The sequence below is a fragment of the Pleurodeles waltl genome, chromosome 11 (genome assembly GCF_031143425.1).
Source record: "Pleurodeles waltl isolate 20211129_DDA chromosome 11, aPleWal1.hap1.20221129, whole genome shotgun sequence".
Taxonomy (NCBI): domain Eukaryota; kingdom Metazoa; phylum Chordata; class Amphibia; order Caudata; family Salamandridae; genus Pleurodeles; species Pleurodeles waltl.
Window position 1 is genome coordinate 140123874 of NC_090450.1, and position 20722 is coordinate 140144595.

The window sequence follows — 20722 nt, forward strand, 5'->3', positions numbered from 1 at the left end:
TCACTTCCTTACGAAGAGTTAGTGAAATACAGGCTTTCACTATTGAAGAACCCTTTATACAAGTACACAAACATAAAGTTGTTCTCCACACAAATCCAACATTTCTACCAAAAGTCATTTCACTGTTTCATTTAAACCAAACAGTGGAACTCCCAGTATTCTTCCCACAACCAGACTCAGTGGCAGAAAGAGCACTGCATACATTAGATATAAAAAGAGCTGTAATGTATTATATCGACAGAACAAAAGCTTTTCGTAAAACTAAACAGTTGTTCGCATTCCAGAAACCCCATACTGGTAACCCTATATCCAAACAAGGCATAGCCAGATGGATAGTGAGATGTATACAAACTTGTTACATGAAAGCTAAAAGACAACTACTCATTACACCAAAGGCACGCTCCACTAGAAAGAAAGGATCAACAATGGCCTTTATAGGAAACATACCAATAACCGAGATTTGTAAGGCAGCCACTTGGTCCACACTTCATACTTTTCCCAAGCATTACTATGTAGATGTGTTAGCAACACAACAAGCCACAGTAGGACAGGCTGTCCTAAGAACATTATTTCAAACGACTTCAACTCCTACAGGCTGACCACCGCTTTGATGAGGATTATTGCTTTGTAGTCTATGCACAGCATGTGTATCTGCAGCTACACATGCCACCGAACGGAAAATGTCACTTACCCAGTGTACATCTGTTCATGGATTGTTCCGCTGCAGATTCACATGCGCCTTCCCGGGAGCCTGTAGCCGTTTAAGTTACAATTAGAAATTGTACATATGTAAATAAACATTCCTTTACCTCAACTTTGTACATACATCTCTATCCCATTGCATGGACATCTTTCTAGTCTCACTCTATCACTCCTACCTTACCCTCTGCGGGAAAACAATCTAAGATGGAGTCGATGCCCATGCGCAATGGAGCCGAAAGGGAGGAGTCACTCGGTCGAAAAGACTTCTTTGAAGAAAAACTACTTGTTAACACTCCGAGCCCAACACTAGATGGCAGGAACAGTGCACAGCATGTGAATCTGCAGCGGAACATGCCACGATCAGATGTACACTGGGTAAGTGACATTTTCCATATAGAAGTTGTCATCAGGTAGTTAGTTAGGACTATGTTTACATAGAAAAAGCGTTTTTCGAGTTGCTCATATCTTTGGCAACATTTGGCACATCTTCACAACTTTTTCCAAAAAAAAGTGGCCTGATGATTCTTGTTGCGCATGGAAAGTTTTGGGGTGATCCGTCAAGCGGGGACCGAGGAAAAAGGAGGGGTCAAAAAAAAGTTTAGTTTCCCCTGTTAATTTCCATAGAACCTATAGACATGACTACATGCACGAACAGATGTACACTGGGTAAGTGACATTTTCTATATATATAATCACTGCAACAAAAGGTTAGAGGGACGTTGTAGTTAGGTTCTGAATTTACTCGTAGAAAACCATAGAAATTCAGCAGTTATAGTTATTTATTTAAAGTAACTATAACCCAAGCCTTAAGGTAACTAACTCGAGCTCTCGCCATGCGCAGTTTTCTTATCAGTAATTTTATTGCAAACGTTGCAGTGATGATATCAAAGATGCAATAGAAGATGTCGCCCATCATATAATATGTGGAGTAGTTTGCTGTGCATGGCGAAGGCGCGAGTTAATTACCTTAGAGCGTGAGTTCTAGTTACTTGAAATAACTGCTGAATTTCAATGGTTTGAGTAAATTCAGAACCTAACAATAACACCCCTCTAACCTTTTTTTTTTTTTTAAGTGAATTTCTATGGGTTTTTTACCGTAAAGTAATTTTAATCACTGTTATTCCAACATCCTTATTTTCTCATAAACTACTAAACAGATTTACACTAAATAACCAAAAGTGTAATCTGCGTACCGAAAACTAGCTTTTTTCTAAATTTGGTGTAATTCCGTCTAGCAGTTCGCACTGTAGTCGTGTCTAAAGGTCCTATAGGAATTAACATGGGAAACGCAACTTTCCTAGGGGGTGGTGGGGACGACTTTTAATGAAGATTCGTGAAACGGTGGCAAAGATATAGGCAATTCATATGCTTTTTCAATGGAAACATGGTCCTAATGATAACTACCTGCTGGTATATAATAGGCGGATATCCATTTTATGATAGAAGGTTCACCTTATTGGAAATGATGCAGAAGAACAGCTTTTTCTACAGCTAAATCACTGTGCTGCACTGAATCCAGGCAATAATGCTGGGTGAATGTATGCCTGTTTATCCATGTTGTATCACAGCATATACTCTCGATAGGCATTCTAGCAAACAAGACTGAAGATATTAGATAATGCCCTGTTTGTGTGTTTCTTTGTGTTTCCGCTTAAACGACTACCAGCCCTTAGTATGGCAGATTTGAATGGCTGAGATCTACCTTGCTAAGGTGGCTTTAGAGACGTGAAGCAGTTGACAGCTTTTGACCTTCTACCTGAAGTCTGTAACTTTGTTAGCATCTAGGCACCCCTCCACCAAAATTGTATACGCCTTTCGGTGAATTAGCACACAGAGATCTAGCCCTAGACAGTCTGTCAGGCAGCAACGGGACATCTTTGCACATGTTCACCATACACTACTGTCTGGACAGTCCGGTCCAAAGGTACTGGTACTTTGCCCGTTCAATCCTTGGTACTTTCTAGTATAATCTTCGTTCGCATGCACACAACCGGGAATGGTATTTCTTTGGTATCTATCCTGCGGTAAGAAGTCTGCAAGTAGAAGTCTTTATCAGATGAACCAAGTTACTTACCTTCATAACGCCTTAACTGGTAGAGACATTCTAGTTGCAGATTACTTACCGTCCCATGCACCCTCCCCACTGTGCAAACTGATTTCAAGGGACAGGGACTGACACAGAGCCAACCAATGGCATCTAACAGTGTGCAGGGGAAATGCTGAAGAAAAATCTCTGTATCCAGACTGATGCATGGGGAAAAGGTAAGTAATCTGCAACTAGACTCTCTCTACCAGATAAGGCGTGGCCGAAGTTAAGTAACTTGTTTTTCTTGCCCATGGAGCAATTGGGTTCCTCCAGTTGGACTTCCATTAATGGGTCTGCCTCAGTCTGCCCCGTCGGGTCGCCCTTGTGGGCCCTTCCTGACTCAATAATTTTTCTCTGATGCCCAGGTCCATGCCAGTTCAGCAAGTATTGTCAATCCATATTCCTTTCCGATCAATCCTCCAGATAGAGAATTGAAGAGATTTTATATTTTGGACAGAGAATCTTTTTTTCAGCAGGTCTAGCCCATAGAACAATAAATACAGTTTTTTTGGGTTATGTACACCATTATGTTTTGGGATATGGCCAGCTACATTTGCCTGCTATCTGGGAGAACATCTGGGCTTCCTTGACCCAAACTATACCGGATGGGCTGGATTCAGCCAGGTGTGTGCAGTTGCTATGGACGCTAGACTCCATTAGCACTAGCATCTTGCTGAAAAGGCATGCGTCGTAGAGGTCAGCTGGGTTTTCTGTGCATTGGCAGGTATCTCTAATATACATCCCCATTGCAGGTCTCCAGCCACCTGGCACGACCGCTGAACACAAGAACAGACAAACTGAACAGATGTCTGGTGGATCATGTGAGAGGGCTTCACCCTGAGGCTGCACAGGTAGTCTTCAGTCAGTGAGGTACTCTAGATCTTGTTCGCTATATTGAAAAATCCTTAGTCAGCAATTGTTTCTGGTGGAAGTTCTTTCAGAGCACTCACTAGGGGACACATTCCTGTTGTGTTGGGTGTGTTTCCACCACTTTCTCTACTATTTCAAGTGCTCAGAAAAATTAGGACAGACAGGGCCCAAACCCTTCTCATCACCCTGTACTGAGACAGACGTTTGGCTCACTAGCGCTGGTTAACTCAGAGTATTGTTGTGGAGGATCAGGGCAGTTTTACTTCCAAAGGTCATGAATCCCACTTCCCAAATCAATTACTCTGCCAGCTTTTTTAGGTCCATCTTACCCCCTCCAAAAAGGAGAAGAGACAGTCCAATTGACCATGAGAGGGTGCTAATTTATTTTTTTACATTAACCGTACAAAAGGGCATTGCATGGGCAATCAGCTATTTGTGTGTTTCACTGGTTAATAGAAGAAAGTGGCAGTGCAAGAGAGGGTCTGTGAAGGTGAATAATTCTTGCAGTAAAATATGTTATGCACTGGTGTTGGAAATGGGGTCTCTAAATGGGGTCTCTAAATGGGGTCTAGTTGTCAGTGGTTTTCACCCTGTCAAAGTAGGTGCCCTCACTCTAGTTAAGGTAAGGGAGTCTCACAGCTAAGATAACTCCAGCTCACCCCCTTGGTAGCTTGGCACGATCAGTCAGGCTTATCTCCGAGGCAATGTGTAAAGTATTTGAGCACACTCTGTAACACAGTGAAAACAGTACAAAAGGATCCCAAACCAGTTTAGAAAAGTAGTCCATATTTATCTGAGTAAAACAAGACCAAAAACAACAAAAAATCCAACATGCACATGTAAAGATATCACTTTTTAAAGGTCGTAATGAGTCTTAATATATAGGAAACATTGATTGTTTCTTTTGAACACAAAGTACCTGGGATGCATCAAAAACCAAGACGACGCAGGCCGCAGGGGAGGTGAAGCTTCGAAAAGCAAAGCAATCTATTGGTTTCTTAATGCCCAGGGGAGGTGTTGCGCAGATTCCTTCCTCAATATTCATGTTGTAGGCCACAATTTGCAACCCATTGGAAATGGCCGGTACTCACAGGGATGGGGGGCCTGCTGGGGACAGCAGACCACCACGTTTGTATCTGCTTTTTAAATAAAGCAGTAAAGGAAATCAGGATGCATTTCAAAAATAAAAAGTAAACGCTTATTTCATTTTTTTAAGGGTAGGCAGTGGTCCGTAGGACCACTGCTTGCTCTTAAAAAATATTTTTGCTACCATTCACCAAGGGGAAGGGATTCCTTGGGAACCCACCCGTTCCTGTTTGCGACTGACTTACCACCTACTTGAAGTAGGTGGTAAACTTTGATTGTTTTGCTACCGAATTCCCATCGTACATCACCCACCCCCCCCCCCCCCCCCCCCCCCCCACCACCACCACTCGCTATTAGGAGGGGATGCCCTTGGCAACCCCTTTCTAATAGCGACTTGCAAACCCTATTTTTCGAGTCGGTAATAGATTACCGACTCACCAAATAGGGTTTGTACATGTCAGAGGCTGAATCTTTGTTTGCGACCGCTAAAAACAGTTGTACATCTAGCACATTTTGTTGAGAAGTTACAGCTTATCTGCATGTGCCTCTTGTCAGAATAATGAATCTGAAAAGTTGTGGTGCTTTGGTGGATTCCAAGAAAGTTGTCTGCATACAAGCTTGCTTTTTAGTTGATCACATTCTGATTTACGTTTGTGATAAGTCTGGAATTCAACCTCAATATGGTGAGATAGATCGTAGCCTGAGAGTCATAAGTAATATAAAGATTCCTAATCTTTTACAGGTAAGTAGTGTTTAGGGTTTACTAATTTATGTAGTGCAAAAAGGTGGATCATGTACCACAGTGTCGGTTTGAATTTGGGTTGTCATTTTAACACATTAGTAGTCTAAACAAAAGATGAATCTCATGCGAACATGTTCAACATCCAAATACTACTATCCTTAACATCACAGGGTTTTGTACTGCTTGTAATGGTTTGTACTTTTAAGCTAGAAATGTTATTGACACATTCTGCAAAATGTGGTGGTTTTTGTGATGGTGGTAAATTCATAATTGTGCAAATAACATTGAAGCATAATTGTAGAATCCCAATAACCCTGTGTATTGTATCTGTATGTGAGAATTTTTTTTTTTACTGTATGGGATGGAAAACGAATAAGCTCAAGTTTTAAACAAAAGCTATAATTTATTGGCTGACTATTCATACATTTTACAGCATCACCTAGGGAGATGAAAATGGAGGAGAAATCACCCGTTTCTATAAATGTGAAGACTTTTAAAAAAGAATTGGAAGATGGGCAGCAATCTAAAAGCCCTTTCAATGGGTATGTGCTTGCATTGATAAGTGTGTGATGGTGTTTAAAGGCTGAATACATTAAGTATATATTTGATTAATCTTCAGTTGATGTAAATAAGGATATTTTAGATTGTAAATGTTGGTTTACATCAGAAATCCATATTCAATGGATTTATCAATTTTTAAAAGTTTTTATTTGCTCACATTTAATTTATTGAACGATTATATTTAGTTTTTAACCAGTCACGTGAGTGGAAATCAATCATTTAATTCTGCATCCTTGCCTCAACAACTTGCCTCCCTTGCACAACAGACAGGAGCATGCCATGCCGTAAGTCAGCATGCGGTGTGGCATCTTGGATACTAGTTTGGGAACGTGGTAGCAGGACAGCTTTTCTGGCTGTATTTGATCATTTCTTAGAATATCTTGCATTGCACAGTCACTGGTGATAATTTAATTCATTGCTGCAATTAGTGAGAACATATGTGCTTGATATGTTAATTCATCTTTGGATCCTTGATTTAACCCAGCTGTAAGTTACTACTTTTCCAGTGGCTCGCTTGATTGTGGAAGTCTGTCCTTTATTTTCTTCTTCCTTTGACCTTGTTTGGGGATGAAGGGCATTCCCTCTAGAAATGCACCTCCTGTGCACAGTATGCAGGATTTGGCCTATTGAACTAAAATGCAGCACAGCAATTGTGCCTAAGGCAAACCCATCTGCATTCTGGCCAGGCACTGTGTGGGAAATAGTCCAGATAAGCCTCTCTCCCAGACCCAGAGGACGATACACAGCAGATCGGAGAGGCTTAATTTATGCATGAATAATAACATCTAAATCTGTTTTGGGTATAGTGACTGAGCTGGATAAAGCTTAAAATGATGAGTTCCACAATAGTGCCCTGGAAGGCAACAACATCGTTTGATGTGGCATGCCCACTACCTTTAATGCAGTAGCACTTACGTTTTGCCAAGCTGTGCTAGCCACTGCTCGTTCTCTAGAGAGAAACGATCTTCCACTTACAGACTTTATTACCCTTATTATTGAAAAGGAACCGGTTGTAAGCTCACCACCATAAAAAGATGGCTGAACTGTAGCTTTGGCCATTTTCTAACAGTAACTATTCTTGCAGAAGTTTGTCATTCAAACCAGCCATCTTAATAAAAACTATTTCACATTGAGATATTTGCTGAAACCTTTCTACTATACCTTCTATCCATAGCCCTACAGTCACCTGTGCGGAGAGTATACTTGTCCATTTGCTTATTTCCTGTTCATTCACACTCAAGGGCATATTGCCTCATATTTAGTTCCTCCAGGATCAGTTCTGGGCCTGGCTGCCTGTCTCACAGGATTGTTGGCATCATTTGTGTTGTAAGTCTGCTGATCTTCTGGGATGCATTAATTTAGGATAGAGTTAACCAGCTCTGCTTTTAATAACTTACATGATCACCATATCAACTTTGGTAGAGCAACTGATTGCTAGTCATTTGACTGAGATCAACGTAGAGCCTTGTGCTCCACTTCTCTGGTCATCTCATTACTACTTTTTATTCAGATTAAAAAAACGGTCTAGTCTTTAGCCCCAAAGTGAAAAAAACGAAAGTCAATAGAGATCCATTGGGGTCAGCATTTATATATGCATTTTAGGCAAAATTCTGTTTGCAAAGCCTAGAGGTCACAAAGACGAGACCTATTGCCTTTGCCAATGGTTGTTCAACTTTACTACTGTATTTTGAGTTCCTTATTTGTCCACCAAGTTGGATATCTACCCCTCAAACTGGTTACTCTAGAGCCGACCTTCTGGAGATCAGTTCACATTGCATGAGTGAGAGTCTGTAATAGTCACCCATATCTCAACTATTGCACATGCTTGTCTCGCTCACCATTGACATTTCAGTTGGTGGTATTTTGTACCCATAAGGATTTTGGTCACTTTCTAGGTGTAGCTGTCCATCTTATTCATTTGCTTTATTTTCACACCTTTGTTGTTCTAACAGCCTGTACACTCCCGTATTTATCTGTACCGAGATAGCTTAAATCCAAACTGTGTAACAGGCCTTGCTTTTGGCAGCCACCACTTGCAGTTTAGCGTTTCCCACACTTACCCTTCAGTTTGTCTGATTGGTGGCGGGGTGAGGGTTGCAACCCACATTGCTTACTGATGCCCTGTGCCCCACTCTTGAGGCACTCTGTTTCTGATGGGGGGAAAAACAAGTACTGGAAGGCCTAGTAGGGAGGAAGTTAGTCCTACACCTGTCGTAGGTCATGTCTCCATGGGTTTCCTAGCCCCATAAGCCTCACCTCCCACTGTTGCCAGGAAGTGTCTTGATTCTGGTGCTGTTCCTGTGTGCAGTCTCATGCTTTACTTTGATCTGAAGCCCCAACCTGAAGCAGGGGACTTTCCAAAAGGGTATTCGTTCTGGCTTCTTAGTGTTTGCTGGGCACAGTAACTTGCCCTATAGATTGCATCTTTCCTGCATGTACCATTCTTGCTTCTGCAAGGTTTTATTGTGCCAACAGATTGTTAGGACAAGCTTAGTGTTAACTACATGCCCCCAACCACATTTGCTTCCCATCGTTACATAACGCTTGCATCACACATGTGGAGAAAGTTAAGTTGTGCATACCATCCCATGAGCTGTAGTTCTATGCTCTCTATGGTCCCAAGTATAAGACCACTTTGATCTCCTTAGGTGGACCCTACTTGGATAACTGTCATCCACACAAAGTTTTTTTTGTCTTTAATCATCCAAATTAATTCTCCAGCTCTGACAGGATTAATGGATTGAACAGAAGAGTTCTGCTAGTTCACATCTGATGGCTCCGAATTTTATTTCAAGTTACTTTCCTGCAAACTTAAGCAGGGGATGCAGCAGTGCATTGTTTTCTAGCATCCTGAGTCTGCAGTATTTTGTAACAATGAATCATTAGTTGTCTTGCAATTGTATTAGCAGACAATTTATTAAGCTTTGTTCTTTACTAATTTTGTTTCTAAGGTGTGCACTTGCTTTGCATATTTCTACCATCTGTTGTTGGGCTCAGACATCGCAAGTTGTATATCTTTGAAGCTTCAAGTCACCAGATACTATGATTCCTCCTTTAGGCCACAATGCGCATGGACACCAACTCCACTCTTAGGTTGTGTTTTTTTTTGTCCACCATCTGGTTCAAATGCCTTCATTAATGGCTCTGAAAATGACGCACTCTCTGTGGCTTTTTCGAGACTGGCTGTTCCGAGCCTGGCTGTTCCTAAATCTCAACACAGATGATTGGAAACCAATCTTTGTGAGATAGGTCACTTCCTTGACTGATTGTGCATGATCGAAACAAGGCAAAGGAAAGTTACATTTTGGATTAAAGACTATTGAGTCCTTGATTTCCACTGAAACTGCTCAAAGATTGCAGGCAAGTAGAGTGATGGTACGAACAACCTTATGTTTTTGCCCAAAGTGCAGCACCAAGTACCATTGGTCTCTTCCCCTCGCGAAATGTGGCCTGTAAGTCCTGTATTGCTTTTCACTGCAGAAAATTCTAAGATAGAAGGGAAAATGATGGGGGTGCCTAAAGGTGCAGCACCTGACATCTGCTGAGACACCTGATTTCTTCGACAGATGAGACCCCCTCTGCTAAACAGGAGGCAGGCCCTACAGAATACTGCTGACAAGCCGACGCCCAGCTGAAATACTATCTTCAAGTGTCTCCAACAGAGAGTAACTCCAGGGGACCCTTTCAACAGCAGTGTCTATGGGGACAAAATAAGACAACACAGGGGGCCATCGTGTGCCACCACCCTGGTACGAACACTACTTCAGAGCCCCACCCATGTCTGTTCTTGTGCTGATGCAGAGCATCGCTCCTAAGGGAGGGGCATTCAGCCCCAAATACTCAAGGAAGGCATCTGTATCAAGTGCAACTCTGCCTTCAAGCGTGGATCAAAACAGAGCAAAGACTTGAGTCAAACCAACTCCCAAGGTAAGTGGACGAACACACTTGCCCATGTAGGCTAACACCCAGCCTTCAGGGCTGAAATCGATGCTGAAGCAGTAGTGCTTAGTACTAGACACTCAACACAGATCAAAGCGATTCAAGGCACAGATTTGTGGAGAACTAGGTGCTAGACCAAAGCATCTTTTTATCCACGCACTTATCAAAGATTTCTGTAAAGCTGCTCCAAGGGAAAGTCTTGAGTAACTTTCATACAATTCCCAAGAAATGGAGGTGTACCTTGGAGAAAACACTAGCCATCGAGGAACCTCTGCACCAAAGTCTTAGAGGCGAAGACAAGACTACTAGCCCTCCTGTATTGCCTTCAGCACCCAGCCACTTGACTCCACCACACCCACATACCCCACCTATCCACCACTCTCTCTAGTGCACTGGTCTTCATACTTTGAAGCGAAAAGAGTGTTCCACAGCTTAGGTGTTAAATGTGTGGTCATGTGTTATATTGATAGGACTTAACTTTTTAGACCAGTGAGCTTTTTGTATCTTTGCTAAACCTCTGAAAGGTCAGCCCAATTCTAAAGGAGGCATTGCCCAGTGGATTAAATGCATCCAAACTTACTAGGCAAAGGCTAAACATGCATTCCTTATACCTCCTAGAGCACACTGTACACACTAAAGAAAAAAGAGCCATCATGGCTTTTTTGGGGTACGCCCCATTAGCAGATATTTGCAAAGCATCTACTTCGTCATCACCCAATTTCTGAAAACATTACTATGTGGACATACTAGCTCATCCACAAGCTATCGGTGGCCAGACTGTATTGAGTGTTTTATTTCAAACATTTGCTTGTTAGCCACAATAAGAAGGAAACTGTGTCACAGTTGATGCTGAGCATGTGTATCTACAGCTGCACATGCTACGAACAAAGTGTTACCATATAAGCATCTATTCGTAGCCTGTAGTATAGGATTCACACCAACCCACCTATCCTCCCCGAAAGCAGACAGAACGAGCACGTTATTTTACTTCATACACCAATTTGAAACAAACACTGCGCAGATCACATATATACTATTCTCTGCACTCCACTTTCACCTGCTGTTTGAAATGCAGTGAAACGGTGAAGTAAGTGTACCTATATATTGTGGACAAACAGAGAAGTAAAACAGTATCTGATGACTTGTGGTTTCTTTGAAGAAAACACAACTTCTGATGTCTGAGCCAATCACTAGTTGACAAGAGTATGCTAATCTTATGAATCTCGTGCTCTACAAGCAGATGCTTACAGGGTAAGTAACTTTTTCTTTTTCTGTCTTAAAATAGCATGCGGAAAGATGGTAAAAGAAGCAGAAGCACTTCTAGATCCAGGTCAAGAACAAGGTCTAGATCTCACTCCCCTCGGAGACAGTAAGTATGTAGTTAAATGAATGAATTTTGACATGCAGGAATGTACATTTTATATTGAAGATGGAAAATTTACTTATTAAGAGGAAATGTGAACTTGTCAAAGTAACTTATGTTTCAACATAGAGGTAACACTTTGTATAGCTTGTTGAATTGTTTGCCATGAATGTGTTACTATTGGGCAAATTGATCAGTGGTGACTCTACAACGCCTAGCCCTTAGTCAGAGACCAAATATTTTGTGAAACCCAGTGATTCGTGACTCACACCTGAGCTCGTGCAACTTTAGTTGTGAGCATCTTAGTATTATTTTTAACCTTCCATGTGGAAGGTAATTAGGAGACTGGATGAAGGTAAGATTACTCACAGAAATTACAGTGATCTCATAGTGTGCTCCTTCAGCTTAACTAGATAGTAAAAATAGTCCAAGAATGTTTGACATAAGGATCCATGGTTAAACTGCCAGAAAGTAGGTAGTATTACTCCTTTGAACGCCATGATCCCAGTGAAAGACTGTAAAATCTAGCTGAGCAGTAGCTTTCGATTCAAGCTTGTCTGATGAAGTGTCAGTGCCACCAAAAAGGCAGTCTTGCACGACTATTAATATCTATGACTCAACGTCATAACCTCAAATTCTCTGAGGAAAAACAAATATTTGGGGTGAAGCTTCAGAAAGTGAAAATATAGATTGAAATTCTATTTACAGTCCCCACTAGTCCAGGCACAGGAAGCACTGCCTTTATGGAAATTCTAATAAGGTCTAAATATAACACATGAGAGATTATCTGGACTTGAGATCATGCCAGGTAGGAAAGACTTGAAAGTACATCATACTATAAGGAAAAAAATCGATTTATTTCTAGCTAGACTAAGAGTTAGACTGTGCAGTGTGCTTTGACATTGCAGTCTCCTAGAAAAGGAGCTGGTCGCTTCAATAAAATAGAATTACACTGGATTATATTTGTAACAAGCGTCCATAGAGTAAGTTTTATGCAATCTATAAATAGTCTGTGTTTTTGAAAGAGGGTGGGGAATGAATTACTTCGTCTTGCAGGCCTCCTGTCAGTTGGAGACAGAGTGATAGTGGATACATGTTAATCCATTTGAACACTAAAAAATATATGGGTGACTCAAGAATTATCAGGTATCTGAGAAACTTTAAGATCAAATGAATGAATAGAATTTATTTAAAAAAAAAAAAAAATCTTAACGCCCCCCCCTTTCCCAATTTGTTAATGTTGGTAATGTGATACGTCCTAAGGAGCTATAGCTCCCCATTTACCCCAGACTTGTTGAGCAGGATTTACATGTTGATGTTACTTATAGAGATTTAATTTCTGGTACACTTAACTGACTACCGCAATTTATGAAAAACAGTGGAGAGTTCACTGGATGGGATCTATAATAGTTCAAGGACGACAGCATTCACCCACCTATTGGGTGGCATGTTTCATTATCGGGGCCCTCCTAGCACCCACTCAAATGGTTTCTATGGTGCAAGCTACTACCCAATTGGTGTGTTTTGGGGAGGTTAGTGGGAATATTTCGATGGCTGTATTGCTGTGCCACTCACATTGTCTCAAGATTGAAGGCTGTGTGGAGAGGAGAATCAAAAACTGAGTGAATGTTAAGGGTAAAACAACCTACTGGGTGAACATACTTGTTTTATTGATGGCTCCAGTGGGGACATAAAAAGAGAAGTCTAGATAGTTCAACTCACTATCCTTTCAACCCTTTATCAAGGTGTCTTTGACATTATTCATGACCGCAATTACCCTCTCAGCTATAAACATGAAGTACAAATGTAAAAGTAAATTTGAGCCAAACCCTATCAGCTGGAGAAGTTATGTCGGGTGCTTGCTTCAGTTGTCGGGGATATGAAACCTATAAACAAACATTCTTGAAACACAATTACAAATAGACTTATATCTGTGTACAATTTCTGTGTCACAATTTCATGAAGGAGGTTAACCAACCATGTAGTAAATGTGACAAGTGCTTACGTTCAGGCAAATTCATGCCTAGTTAGACTTTGATTTATCTGAACATTTGCAACCTAAACTCCCTTACGTTTGGAAAAGACAATTTTGTAGTCTGTTAACTCTCATGTATGATACAAGATGTAAGTGACAAGCTATATTTGGTTGATACTTGATTGATTCAGGTGCTGCAGTAGGGTTGGCATAGGTGTAGAAGTATTTTGCGTGGCCAGTAATCCTGATGGGACCTACCCAAGACCTTATCTGCTTTCAAGTTTACCATGGCATATGAAGCAAAAAGCTGTTCGATAAATAAGGAGATGGAAACATATTACTCGATAGCTGTTGTAGCAAAGTCATCCTTTTTGCCCTGATCACCCCATTTTTTGATGGGAAACAGCCTTTACAACGTGGCTGGAGCCACGCGGGCCATAAGCACGCAAGCAGAACAAGGCTTGCCTAAACAGCTGCCCTTTTCTCTGCCTTAACCATGCATTTGCGTGATTAAGGCAGAAAAAATTCAGAGAGCAGTCTAATGGATCTGGAGAGGACGCGGTGAGGTAAGTGGGTCTGGGGCAGTGTTTTGACGGTCGTTTTTAGCGGTGGAGTAGATTCGGGGTGGGAGGGTTGGGATAGTACGTTAGGGATGGGGGTTCAGACCGTATTGTTAAGGCATGCTTGGTTGTGTCATACTCTTTTTGGCTTATGCTGGTGGTTACTGTCTCTGGATCCAGGGCTAGTACTCCGACTTATAAAGCATATGTTAATTGCTGTACTCCTTTGGCTAAGACAAACTACCTGTAAGTCCCTGGTCTATAGTAGGGCATGTAGATGTAGAGATCCCAGTGGACTTAATGCTCTTAGATATGCACTGCTGTGGTGTCTGGTGTCATTTTAAAGACAGACCTGGCTTACAGGCCCATTTAAAAATAAAACTATGCCTAAATTAAAAGGACTTCCAAAGTCCCACACTAACTTTTTATTACACGTGCCACCCAAAGGTCTTCTGTAGGTGCAATGTTATAAAAAGCAGGGACAGTATAAAAGATGTTTCATATGCACTGGTAGGGAAAAGGAGCCACAGTTGTTTTCCCTATTGTAGTGCTGCTAGACCCATGTGCTAACAAGGGAAGGCTTTATTAAACTTTATTAAAGTGTAACTTTTGATTGGACTTAGCTAGCAACATGATTCAAAATATCAAAACAGTAGTAAAAATAAATCCAACAAGTGCCAAGGTTGAATTTATTACAACTATTACAGGAAAGTAGGTTTAGAACTTACTATCCTGAAGGTGCCTAAAGCAGCCCTGTAGCAGCCTCTTCTTACTGGTCAGGCTTTTACTGCCTGAGCCGAGCTGCATCCTGAGTAGGTGTAAAGAGGTGTGGGGCTTCAAAAATACAACCATTTGGTGGGTGGAGATCTGTTTCCTTGAGAAGGCTGAAGAGTAAGTGGACTTAAAAGGCAGAAGAGCAGATGTTACAGGACCCAGGCCAGCCCCTACTCCCTGATCACCAACCAGGTGGGAGCCCCCTTAATCAGATTAGGAAAGGGGCTGGAAGTGGAAGAGGAGTCTAGTGAGTTTTTAGCCAACGCTGTAGGGTGGGTTAGCCAGGCACGCACCAGGAGAGAATTTATCCATTTTGATTTTTGGAAGGTAGTTTTTTTCTGGGTCAAAATTATTCCACACTTTGCAGTAAGTGGTCATAGCGTAGGGAGGCAACTAAATCCCTATTGGTTGCCCCCCAACCCCAGCACAACAGAGCTGCAGTAGCTCCTCAGAACACTGCCTGGAACAGCAAGAGGAGGACTGCCGTGCTGGACCTCTTGACTGCACCACAGAAGGCTTGCACTCTGAAGGACTGCACCTGCTGCACTATCAAGGCTCCACAAAAGGACTGCGCCGATCTTAAAGGAAAAGGAGTCGACTCCCTGAGCAGCAACAGGTAGAAAAGTGATCTGATAAGCCACTTACAGCACCGAAAAAGAGTACTGCTTCAGTTGACAGCGACACTGGATTTTCCCAGACTGATCAGATGCATTGTGCGAGTCCCAGTCCTCAAGAGGCAATCCAGAGCATCTGAGCCCTTGGCTGGAGCGGCTGGACTCTTTTCAGCCCAAAAGAAGTTACTCAGAAGCTCTGAAAGTGGTAACTTTTGGCAAAGTTTTGTTAAAAAGCTCCAGAGGAAGACTGGTATTGACGACGACAGTCAAGCTGGCAACGTCCAGCAGCCACTCTGCCTTACCACACTGTTTTATCCCACTGAAAACTGTGGAGCTCCTTGCGGATGACACCGAGGACAAAGACTTCAAGGGCTCACCAAGGCATCACGCTGCAGCAGACCACCGTCGTCAGTGCAAACTCTGGAACAAGCACCTGCTAGCTCGACATCAAGAGGATTTTTTTTTTTTTTTTTTATTATTTTTTAAATGAAATGCGAAGATAAAATCTTGACCTGGGCCTAGCGCTCGCCCTATCTGACCCGTGCTCCATCGCAGTCTGCCTAAAAGTTTGACTTTGTCCTGGTTTAGCACGACCAGATTTCCCCGAGTGGCGCTTTGCTTTTTGGAGCAAGGATGCACATTTGTTATTTTTATTTATTGGTCTTTGAAAATTTATATATCTGGTTTCCTACATTTCATTTTTGTCGTTTTGGCGTAATATTAAAGATAAAAATAGTCTCTATTTTTATAAATGTGTTGTATTTTTATTGTGTTGTCTTTTACGTATTTACTGTTTTGGTGATATTAAATGCTTTACACTAAACTGTCTCCTAAGTTAAGCTTGACTGGTTGTTGCCAAGCTACCAAGGGTTGAGCAGGGACCAATTTGAGACTAGACTGGACATTATTGGTGAATGTGGTATTATTACTAGCTGAAGGTGCAAAGATCCACCTATGAATAACCCACATTCCTACAGCTGTTATAACCTACTAGAAAATGTGCTTCCTCTTCATTCAACATGATGGCTAACACAGCACTATCCAATAAACACCACAGTTTAAGTTTAATCCCCTCTGCGAAGATTAATTTTGTGCTTCTGAGGAAGACCCTTGCTAACAAAGCTTACTGTGAACTGTTATGGCTGTGGTGATTTTGTGCACCCACCTTTCCGATGACTAATCTGTTAACAATTGACCTTCTGGGACCAGTTTTACTAGTCCAGAGCATAGATCACGTTCTGGTATTCTATTGTAAGAGGCTATTCAGTTGTCTTACTTTGATAATATTGAGATGAGTCTGTGTCCTAAAAAGCAATTTCTGAAGTACTGATGAAAAAGGAGGAACCTCGAACTTTTACATCCGAGGAGCCGTAAGAGGAAGCCAGTCTGTCAGACATGAAGACACTAGTAGCATCCTCTGCTTCTCCAGTGTTTCCAACCTGAAAATGGATACTAATTTAACACACAATATACAAGATATCAACACTGAAGAGCTAGCTAACGTTTCCTTTACAATATGGCCACATTTGTCAAACAAAGGTAGAGGTAATATTATCTATGACCCTCCTTGTATTTTTGGTTGTTGTGTATGCGTAACATGGCACGATTTGTGCAATTAAGGTGGTTTGTCAAGAATTTCTCAATTATTTTGCTTACGTTTCATGTAGTTTTGTCATGCATAACATGTTCAATTTATCTTTTGCCAGCTTCAACAGAAGAAGTAGATCTGGAACATATAGTTCAAGAAGTAGATCGTGCAGCCGCAGTGAAAGTCCGCGTCGTCGTCATACCCGTGGGTCACCTCATCTTAAAATCAAACATCGTAGTTATAATCGGAAGAATTCAAGCAGACATGGTCACAAGAGGAAAAAATCGCGTTCTCGTTCCCATAGCAAATCAAGAGACTATTCAGATATTAAGAAACATAGACATGACCAAGGTCATCACAGATATAGACATGAAAGATCAAGATCATCTGACAGATCGCATAAAAGCAAACATCACAGTAGTGGACGTTCTGGACACAGCAGACACAGGCACTGATTTCTGTGTGCTTGGATACATTTGTTTTGGCTTTCATAAACTATGATGTATCAATATGTAAGATTTCAAACTGAGAACTAGGACTTATTTGACTACAAAATGTTTATAACTCAAAGTTGCAAAATGAATATTTGTTACTTTGATCTTTTAGTTTTTGCACACTGTAATACCTTTGCAGTATCATTATTTGAAAACCATGGCTAAGTTAAATTGGATGCAAGTTGTGCACTGTGTAAGAAATATTCAGAAATTTCTGTAAAACATCTTATTTTTATACAAAGTTGTTGCAGATGCTATTCTATTTAAGTAGGTATTTGTTAAAACATTGGTGTATACTTTCTTACACTGGTTTTAGTCTGCAAGTGTAGAAACAGATTTTTACAATTAAATGACCCTCCCCTAAAATGAGTATTATTGAATACTTTTCTATAAAGCCTTTGTTTTGAAACCTCTGTTTATATCAGAATTATTTTGCGTTTACTTGTTCAGATTGTTGCTCAGATATTTTGCATTTATTTCTTTATCTTGTTTAGGAAATGAAAGATTGTAAAGTATGGAGAATACTGTCCTATAATGCTTTGCTTTGATACTTGCCATTGGGAGGGGTGTAGGTGATCTAGGTTTAACATGGGTTTTGGTTCCAGAATCTTCTGTCACTCGCCAGTCCCCAGCAGTTTTTCACTTCAAAACCTTCCCACTAAACTTGAAATTTGATAGTGACAGAAAGCCTTAAAGCACCCTTTGAGCTTCTGGTATTGAGGCACTTTGTTTCAACTGCAAAATTCTATGCCCTCCACCATATTCACCCCCCTCTCCACACGGCCCCAGCAAGGGGAAGCATAAGTTTATGACAAAATCTCATCCATTGATGGAAGAAGGATGTTATGCAGTGTGGGTGTCCTGGAAAGGTTTAAGGACTCCAATTGATGGGATTGGTGGAAAGAAAGGCCACCTTCATGATGTGATCAGTGATTGAGTTCTACAAAATGTGGTTTCACTACAAATATCTTTGCTCACATTTGGCAGCAATATCTGAGCACAAGGATAAATTTGCACAAAAAATAAGCAAGGTATTGTGTGTGTGTATAAAATAAAGATGACTGTGTGTCTGTGTATATCTATCTCTGTGTGTGTGTGTGTGTGTGTGTGTATATATATATATATATGTGTGTGTGTGTATATATGTTTGATGGCATGTGTAGCTGCAGATACACATGCTGTGCACTTTTCCTGCCATCTAGTGTTGAGCTTGGAGTGTTACAAGTTGTTTTTCTTCGCAGAAGTCTTTTTGAGTCACGGGACAGTGACTCCTCCCTTTCGTCTCCATTGCGCATGGGCGTCGACTCCATCTCAGATTGTTTTCTTTCTGCCATCTGGTTCGGACGTATTCCTCTTCGCTCCGTAATTCGAATCGGGAAAACTTAGAAAAACATCGAAATCCGTCTGTATTGTTTGCTTTCGGGACTGGTTTAGTATAAATACATCGCTTCGGCGGCCCTTCGGGGCTTCCGCACTTACCCGAAGCCTGGTCGGCCTGACCACACCCGTTGTCGAAGACTCATGGACCGGACCCCCTTCCGTTTCTGTCCGTGTCACGCCAAGTATCGGTATACAGACCAGCATCGGGTCTGTAATCTGTGTTTGTCGCCAGAACACAGAAAGGATACTTGTGAGGCCTGCAAAGCTTTTCGATCCAAGAAGACCCTAAGAGATCGGCGCTCAAGACGTTTTTAGATGTCATCGAAGTCGACACAACATCTTGACGTCGAGGAGGAAGAAATGAGAATTTTGAATCAAGGTTCGGACTCTGATGACTCCGGGGATTGGCCACCGACGGTGGCGCAAAAAGTGAGTACACCTGCTCCGTCCCAGACCCCAAGTCAAATAAAGAAACAGAAAGCCTCAGGGACGCCACTGCCGGAAGGCCATGGATTGACCCCCAAGAAAGGAAGTGACCAGATACCATCATCGGCACCGAAAAAGGCCAAAATAGTGCCAAAGTCTTCCTACTCGGGTCGAGAAACCGGCATCGAAAAGAGTTGATATCGAGTGGTTGAAGCAAGAAAGCATCTCGCAGCCGAGACAGACAGTATCCATGGGGGTTTCGGTACTGAAAAAAACGGCTTTGTAGCCGAAAAATACTTCCTATACGGAAGAGCCGGGGCTCTCTCAACAACTCAAGGGGAGGCACAGATTCATGCAGGAATTGGATTTGGAAGAGCTTGACCAGACTCAACCAAGGCTACAAATCCAAAAAGACAAAGGGAAAATACAAACCATCCCTCCGCTCAAGTTTAAGAGAAAATTGGCTTTTCATGAGACGGACTGAGAAACCAAAAGCCAGAGTGGTTAGAGATAGGTCACCACTCCCACATTTCTCACCACAAACGTCCCCACTTCACTCGCCGCAACTGTCACCAGTGGGTACACCAATGGCACAGTCACCCATACATACTGGGATGACGTAGGACGATGCAGACCCCTGGGATCTATGCGACCCACCAGTTTCGTACAACAGTTCTGAGTGGTATCCTTCAAAGCCTTCACCTCGAGAGGATAGCACGTCTTACACACAGGTACTGGCCATAGCAGCAACATTTCATAATGTTACGATGCATTCAGAACCAGTGGAGGATGACTTTCTGTTTAACACTCTTGCATCCACGCATGCTTCATATCAAAGCCTGCCAATATTACCGGTCATGCTTAAACATGCACAGCAGGTTTTCCAAGAACCAGTAAAAGGAAGGGCCATCACGCCAAGGGTTGAGAAAAAATATAAACCTCCGCCGTCAGACCCTGTGTTTATTACACAACAGCTCCCTCCGGACTCAGTTGTAGTGGGGGCTGCAAGAAAGTGGGCAAATTCAGTCATCAGGGGATGCGCCACCCCTGATAAAGAAAGCCGTAAGTTTGACGCAGCAGGGAAAAGAGTGCCATCGCAAGCTGCCAATCAGTGGCATATCGCCAATTCACAAGCTCTCCTTGCCCGTTACAACAGAGCACATTGGGACGAGATGCAGGCTATTATCCAACATCTACCAAAGGAGCATCAAAAACGTGCTCAACAGGTGGTGGAGGAGGGACAGGCCATCTTCAACAACCAGATCTTCTCTGCACTGGACTCTGCTGATACAGCGCCACTGACTGTCAATACAGCAGTTACCATCAGAAGGCATGCATGGCTACGAAGTTCTGGTTTTAAGCCAGAGATACAGCAGGCGGTATTAAATATGCCGTTCAACACCAACTATTCGGGCCGAAGGTGGACACCGCAATAGTGAAAATGAAAAAGGACACAGCCAAAGCCATGGGCGCGCTCTATTCTTCTCGATAGATGGGAACATTTAGGAAGCCACAGTTTAGGGGAGGGTATAGACACCAACCCTCAGAGTCATCCATCTCCC

General features: G+C 42.0%; 1 protein-coding gene across 3 annotated transcripts in view; it reads left to right on the plus strand.

The window, feature by feature from the left end:
* Positions 1–17763, plus strand: part of CCNL1 (cyclin L1) — a 214846-nt gene extending 197083 nt beyond the window's left edge. Inside the window, exons 8-10 of one of the 3 annotated variants that reach the window (XM_069213290.1) lie at positions 5920–6028; positions 11272–11355; positions 16979–17461. In XM_069213290.1, the coding sequence (XP_069069391.1) occupies positions 5920–6028; positions 11272–11355; positions 16979–17315 (530 nt within the window). In that variant the 3' untranslated portion in view covers positions 17316–17461. Of the gene's footprint in view, positions 1–5919; positions 6029–11271; positions 11356–16978 lie in introns of all 3 variants that reach the window. The other 2 variants (XM_069213288.1, XM_069213289.1) reach the window with 2 other exon arrangements.
* The last annotated feature ends 2959 nt before the right edge of the window (positions 17764–20722 follow it).